General features: G+C 45.5%; 1 protein-coding gene across 2 annotated transcripts in view; it reads left to right on the top strand.

The window, feature by feature from the left end:
- Positions 1-7,164, top strand: part of LOC142292038 (glycoprotein-N-acetylgalactosamine 3-beta-galactosyltransferase 1-like) — a 194,558-nt gene extending 187,394 nt beyond the window's left edge. For both annotated transcript variants that reach the window (XM_075337098.1, XM_075337097.1), the window contains one exon: positions 6,117-7,164. In XM_075337098.1, the coding sequence (XP_075193213.1) occupies positions 6,117-6,338 (222 nt within the window). In that variant the 3' untranslated portion in view covers positions 6,339-7,164. The remainder of the gene's footprint in view (positions 1-6,116) is intronic.
- Positions 7,165-7,780: the final 616 nt, after the last annotated feature.

Genomic DNA, 7,780 nt, shown 5'->3' on the forward strand with positions numbered 1-7,780 from the left:
ATCTCCGGTCCGGTGGAAAGCTGCAGGCCTTGGGTCCAGTGGTCGGCAGCTCGGGCAAGTGCCCGCCGGTGGTCAGCCCAGGAGTCCTTTGGTCCCTTCTGTAGGCTCCGGAACTTCTTGCGGTAGGACTCTGGAGTGAGGTTGTACTGTTGGATCAGGGCCCGCTTGATGGTGTCGTAGCCCTGATCTGCCTCAGCAGGCAAGTCCCCAAGGATATCCAGGGCCTTACCCCTTAAACGGGGGGTCAGGTATTTGGCCCACTGGTCCTTGTCCAGATGGTGCTGCAGGCAAGTCCGTTCAAAAGCAGTCAAGAAAGAGTCCAAGTCTCCATCCTTCTCCAGCACTGGGAAGTCCTCAACACGGACCTTTGGAAGTTTGGTGTCTTGAAGGTCACGTGTGGCTGATGAGGGCCGGAGCTGAGCTAGCTGCAGCTGGTAGTCACGCTCTGCCTGGCGCTCTTCACGTGCTGCTTGCCGCTCCGCAGCCTCACGCACTGCTTGCCGCTCACGCTCGGCCATGAGTATCTCGTAGGTATCCCGGTCTCCAGCCTGGAGAAGGGCCATAGCCATTTGAAGAAGGCTATCCGAGCCTCCCAGGCTCGGTGGAATGGCACGTGGTGATCTGCGGCCCGCTGCGGAGCCTGGTGCTTCACTGTCCATTGCAGAGAGGAGGGCTGGCATCTGGCTCGTTGAGGACCCTTGGGTGAGCTGCTCCTCATCTTGTCCATAATTGCCAGGTTGTGCGCTGTCCTCTGCAGAACGGTTTTCTGGCGTCGAGCTCCTGGAGGACTCGTGGGCAACCTCCTCATTACTGTCCACAGCACCGTCCTCCCTCTCTTCGGCTCTTGCCTTAGCATTGGCCAGTTGCATAGCTCTGCTCCTGGTGCCATCAGCCATTCTTGCAGACTTTTGGTCACTGACACAGAACTGACACCTGATGCCTCCACACACCTTACAGTATCTGCACTCTGACACTCTAGTGTTGAGCTGGTCTGAAGACCCCAGCAGCCACAGCTGCTGCAGGCAGTCTTTAGTGTCTGGGAGTATGGGTCTCACACTCACACACACTATTATCTCGATCCCACCGCTTGCCACCAATATGTCACGAACCACCGGGGGGGTCACTCAGAAATCCCCCGCGCTGGCTACCAGTACGTCACAATCGGGGGGTAACAAGTGGGGGTCACCCCTCCTTTATACCTCCCGACCGACAGACAGAGCACGTGACGCGCTCTCTAGCGCCCCTCTTATAGTCAGGCCAATTATGGAATTGCCCGACAATAAGCAAGGAGGCCGCTATGCTACTTATGCCGATTATTGAAGGGTCCCCGGTGAGAGTAGGGTATATATTCCCCCGACCTCCGCGGGCGGAATATATAATATCTTCCCGAATCTCACTGGCCTCCCCACAATAATCCTTGGCACAACTCGCTGCCACCAACCGCTTCACGGTAACTATTAGCCGAACACACAGACGTGGGATTCAAGATCGAGATAACAGAACAGCCCAAGATTAATTATATAATTTAATCAGCCTAAAGCACACTAGAAACTACAATATATACAATAGGGAATCTACAGAATATACAGTTATGTCAGAGTACAGTTACAAGCAAAGCATGGGTTACAAACAGGCATACACAGTTCCAGCAGTTACCTTGTGCGTCTGGCCACAGGGGGGCGCTGTAGGCCAGGTTTCTAGGATCCTTCCCACAGATGTTTCCTACACGTGACCCCCAGCGAAAGAACCCTGGAAAATGGCCGAAGTAGGGTTATCAACCTGGGCAAATCCAGGTCCCCTCCTACCTTCGTGACCTCAGAGGGAGCACTGCTCCACCCCTGGCTTGAGTTATGGACAATATCCCAACATGGAATATGGGCCATAACTTTGCCTGGGAGCGTCGTAGGCGGACGCCAACGCTCTCATTGTGACAGCTATGAATTTAGCTACGGAACGAGAGGACTCATGACTTGTCTACTAGTTCCCCATTGGCTGATATCACGCCTGGGGTATTTCCCCAGGTCCTGCTCCCATAAAAAGGGTGTGCCAGCATCGTCCGCATGCGGAGACACCATTTTTATGGTTGCCATATTTATCGGAAATATGGCTTGCGAGATATGAACCATTTTTTACTGGAGTCGTTCTGTCTGGATACTTCCATAGCCTTGCTAATTAGATAGCAGCCCCTACTACAGGGTCACGGCAGGGAGTCATCCTGTGTCCATTGTTCCCACATCATCTCATTTCCATATCACAGGAGATGGCTGTTGGAGGTGTAAGTGGGATGTGACACCTTCCCAGATGGTGGACATTGAGAACAAGAAGGGAGGGGGCACTGCCATGGAGTGATGAGAGCGATTATGACTGGAAGTCATAATTCATCTTCATATCCCAGGATTTGCCTCACAGGCTCCCGCTGCATTTTTTGTATTGCTAGCTAAGGGTAATCCAAGCAGATACTGGCTGCTAACCCCCACTGCTTGGTTTTACCTTCACTGTCAATGGAAAAACCAGGGAAGCATTTTTTTTTTCCCAAAAAACTGAAAAAAAAAAAAAAAATGACGTGAGCTTCGCCGTATTTTTGTATGCTAGCCAGGTACAGCAGGCAGGTACGGGTTACCCCCAACCCCCAGCTGCCTATATGTACCCGGCTGGGAACTAAAAATATAGGGAAGCCCTTTTTTTAATTATTTCATGAATTTCATGAAATGATTAAAAAAAAAAAAACACGTGGGCTTCGCCCCATTTTTGTGTACAACTAGGCAGCTGGGGATTGGAATCCGCAGCACATGTTAGCCCGAGGTTTCTGGGCCCCTCTGATGCGAATTGCAGTCAGCCGCCGCCTCAGAAAATGGCGCTCTCATAGAAGCGCCATCATCTGGCGCTGTATCCAACTCTTCCAGCTGCCCTGGTGACGGTGGCTCGCTGGGTAATTATGAGTTAATACTAGCTTTGTTTTACTAGCTAGTATTTAAGCCAGAGATTCTTAATGTCAGGCAAGTTTGACCCAGCCATTAAGAATCTCCAATAAAGGGTTAAAAAAAGACACCACACAGAGAAAAAATACTTTAATAGAAATAACTACACAGACACACTAAGAGACTCCATGTTTATTACTCCTTCTTACCCCTCCACGATCCATAGTCTTCTGTCTTCTTTCTCTTTCAACACATGCAGCTCTGCTCCATCAGTAGCACTGCATAGGAGAAAGACGCTGCTCCCCATGCAGGCTTTTCCCTCCGGGAGTGATCAGTGCTGCTGGCTGTTAGCGGTACCGTCACCGCTGACAGACGGGTTGCCATAGCAACGGTGCTCCGATCACGTGATTCCCGGTGCCGCCGCAGCTGTTAGCGGTGACATCACCGCTAACAGGCGCGTTGCTATGGCAATGGTGATGTTCATTATTTGCCGGCTGTGTCAGCCGGTCAATAATGGAACGGGGAAGCAGAATGGGGAGTCGACCGTGTGCCAGAGCATGTCGCCGGTACATGGCGATACACAAACGTGCACCGTGTACCGGAGAATGCAATGACAGGACCTAGGAGAGGACATGATGTCAAAGCCATCTGACCAGACTGTAGCCAATGAGATAATAGACACGTGACTGGTCACATGGTTATTTTGACATCACGATAGGTCCTGCATCACTGCTGGTTACCGGGAGGACGCAGCGATTACCGATGGAAAAGCGGCGGGAGACAGAGTCCAGGACGCATCACGGGCACCGGTAAGTGTTATGGCAATGTTTATTAACTGTATGTGTACATTTATAATGTGTTTTTTATGTGTTTGTGATTGCCTCCCATTGATTTCAATGGGGTTCGAGACGTTCGTCGAACGGCTCGTCGAACGGGGCACCGTTCGACGAACCGAACCGAACTCGAACTCCAGGGGGGTGGCTCATCTCTAGTGAGCATATTAACACTACAGGTGTGCCACAAAATGTTATACCATTGGTCGGTGAGCAAAAAATAATTAAATTTTTACCACTAAAAAGTTATTTTAACCCCAGATTTCCACGTTTCCCAAAGGGAAGGTAAAAAAAGCCCCATAATGTGTCACATAATTTCTTCTGAGATTTGTAATACCCTATATGTGACTTTACAGTACTGTTTGGTCACACCACAGGGCTCAGGAAGGAAGGAACACCATTTGATTTCTGAAGCACAGGTTTTCCTAGAATACTTTGTGGATCTCCATTTGTAGAGCCCCTAAATGCCAGAAAAGCAGAATCCCCTTAAAGTGACAACATTTTGATAATTACACTCTTCTGGGAATTCATCTATTAGAGTAGTAGCAGTTTAGTCTCTGAAAAACTCCCATGGTGTCAAACACAGAGAATGTTGCAGAAATAAAAATTGTAAAGAAGTCCTTGTAGTAGCCAATACATTGTATTGCCCATACATTGTGCCCAGCTCTTGCTTCTAGAAAACTTCCCCGCATAAATTTTATCTGGCTCTCCTCCCTACAATAATGCCAAACATATGGCCACTAACTGTCGCTTAGGCACATTTTGGGGCTCAGAAGGAAGGGGAGCTCAGACTGTTGGATTTCCTTTTTGAAGGGGCAGCCATATCATACTAGAACAAGACCGTCAACCTGCTATCTACATTATGTATATATTTTATCCAGATTAATACAAAGAAGAAGTGTAGTATGAAGAATAATAGATGAAGTAAGAAAAGATAGTACTGTTACTCTAAAGATTCAGCCATGAGGAGATGTTAAAAAAGAATCAGAATGAGAAAAAAGGAAAAAGAAGAAAGGAGAGGAAAGTTGGTCCAGTGTCCATTCATCCATTGCCAAGTCTGAATCATCTTTTTCATAGATTTACAAGTAATCCCTGGTGTAAGCGCTCAGTGTAGAGAGCAGGATAAATATGAGCAGCGCCATACTGTGATCTTTGGGAGGCAGAATTAAATCTACAGCAGTTGAAGAATTGGCATTTATTTATTTATTTATGCTGGATATTGTGTGGTATAAATTATTTAAGCGGCTTTACTCCTCTGTTCAGTACGATTACAGCAATAACAGATTTATATTGTTTTATTCTGCTTGGCTACTATCACACTAAAAACACTTTTTACAAAATAAAGGTTTTTTGCATCACTGAATTTTGAAGGCTATTTTACTTTATTTTTTTGCTAACAGTCATGTGAGGGCTTGCTTTTTGCAGGATGAGTTGGAGTTTCTACTGGTAGTATTTTGAACCACATAATACTTTTTGATTGCTTTCTATTCTGCTGCAGCATGATCACTGAGGCTTTCCGTAGTCTAGTGACCTGGAGGTAATTTTGATGACCTCGGGTCACCATGGAAGCGATCGAGCCCTCATGATTACATCATGGGGTAACCAATCGGAGGGGAGAGGGAGCACAATCCCTTTCCCAATCCCCTAAGTGCTGCAATTGATATCACTAGCTAGGGACGCTGTGGGGACCATCCCTGTCTATGAGAGACGGAGATAGCCTGTTGGGAAAGCAGATTCACCGGTGGCGATCACAGGTGCACATCGCCTATGCCCCGGCTATCGCCATGACATACCTATACGTCCTTGATCGCAAACTACTTCCCCCCCATGATGTATAGGTACATGAATGATGCTGAAAGGGTTAAATGTACTACCATTATTTAGTTACTTTACTATAGATTATATTTTTATTTTGTGGGGGGGGGGGGGTTCTGTTGGGTTGGGTAGTCATTGGCAGCCAGACTAGAGCACTGAAAACTTCCTACTTCCTGCTGACATCCAGGGGGCCTTGTCTGCTCGGTTGAGCCTGTGAAATCATGAATTCATGATGTCTCTTCTGGAGCTTTTGAACCAGAAGAGGTGCCCAGGATATTGGCAGGTAGTAGAAGATTTGAAGTACCTTTGTTCTGCTGCGATGGAGTGCAAACATGACTGATAATCATATATTCAATCACCACAGTGATCTTAGTTTCACAAGCATAGGGGTTAACATAACAACTAAAAAAATGTACAGTTTTTGGAACAAATGAGTGCAGGGCATTGGGCATCAGTGGTCCACATCCATTGTACCAAAAATTCCTTTTCATGTTATTAAAAAGCAATTCATTTTTTTTATCTCATATGTTTGTGACTTTTCATTCTGCAGGGACCTCAATGCTGCTCAGACCTGGCCATATCTTTTCATTATATTAACGCTGAATTGATGCATACTCTGGAGTACTTTGTATACCATTTGAGGGCGTATGGATATGAGTATCGTTACAAACCAGGATTACCAGAGGTTGCAGAACGATTACCAATGCACCACAAGGAGAAGCCCAGAACTGAAGTCAAAGCAATAAAAACAAATGGAAGTGTTTCATCATAGACTGATCGTGTCAGCTGCTGAAAAGATTCAATTTACTTTGGCATTTATGTTGTGCAAATAAGCAAAGGACAACAGAATTTGGGTCAAGTTTCTTCGGGGACATGTAATCTGTGTCGGATTATTTTTATGGATTATTTTGCAACTAATAATACCCTTTATTTTATATAGATTTATAATATAATAAACATATGTTGCTGCATTTTACCTTTCAAAATATGAACAGAAAAAATCAGAATACAGGTAATTCTGAAACTAGGAGTGAAGGCTCTTCCGGCAAACTTACAATCTATAAGGAAAAGGGGTGACACAAGATAAAAAATGTCTTGTATTCTGTGGTCCAGCCAACTTTTTAAACAATAAAAACAAGATAAAACATGTAAAGCTACCAGTTCTGTCAGGAGGAATGGGCCAAAATTCATACAAGCTATTGTAGGAAGCTTGTGGAAGGACATCCAAAACGATTGGCCCAAGTCATACAGTTTAAGGGCAATGGTACAAAATACTAATGAAATGTATGCAAACTTTTGACTTTGCAGAAATTTCAAAAATGTCTTAAAACATTTTCTCTCCTTATTCCGGCATTTGGCAAATATAAATAATCTTGGTTCCTAATTGACCTTAAACGGAAAATGTTTTTTCTGATTTCATGTCAGATAGTGAGAAAAACATGCATATGTGTCTTTGTATATAGTGTATGTAAACGTCTCATTTCAACTGTATAGCAAACTCTCGTATTCTCTGTGATAGATACTGCATTCTCAGTGAATATATTCATGTACTGATGGTGGTTCTGGTCCTGCATTAAAGGCAATGTGATAATTCATAATTTGTAATATTTGACAATAGATCATAATAGGATCATTGTGCTGTCCATTGCACATATAGACAACAAAGACTGAAAATACAGCTGTTGTCATGAAGCATAAAGCGATAACAGGGTACTGGGGCAGATAGACTGGTCCTAAGGCTAGGGGGCCCTAGCTGTCCCTTATCCCAGAGGTACTTTTGATGGTGGAGAGGTCTGGACTGCAGTCTAGCCCTGCTCTAATACCGCTCTCCCCCACCCCAGGGGAGGTCCGGGACAGGAGTGGTTAAACCCATACAAATAGATAAATTGGGAAACCAAAAATCTAACTCACAGCAATCACACACAGAGGTATTAGACAATATGTGATCAGGAGGAAATAAAGAGCAGGGAGGGAATAAACAGATGACAAGATAATTCCCACAACACACTAAACAGCACTCAGTAGTTCACCAGCAACTGGATCACAGTTTCCACCATCAGTCAGTTTCCACCATCTTAAAAAAAGTGGAGAAAGCTGTGATAGGTTTCTCCTAACATGTGATCCTAGAGGTAAACAGCAGGCTAGGAGAGATTAAGCCCTGCCAGCCCAATTACTAATGAGCACACAGCTGGTCGATGCCCAAGCCTGCCTATG

The sequence above is a fragment of the Anomaloglossus baeobatrachus genome, chromosome 2, assembly GCF_048569485.1.
Source record: "Anomaloglossus baeobatrachus isolate aAnoBae1 chromosome 2, aAnoBae1.hap1, whole genome shotgun sequence".
Lineage (NCBI taxonomy): Eukaryota > Metazoa > Chordata > Amphibia > Anura > Aromobatidae > Anomaloglossus > Anomaloglossus baeobatrachus.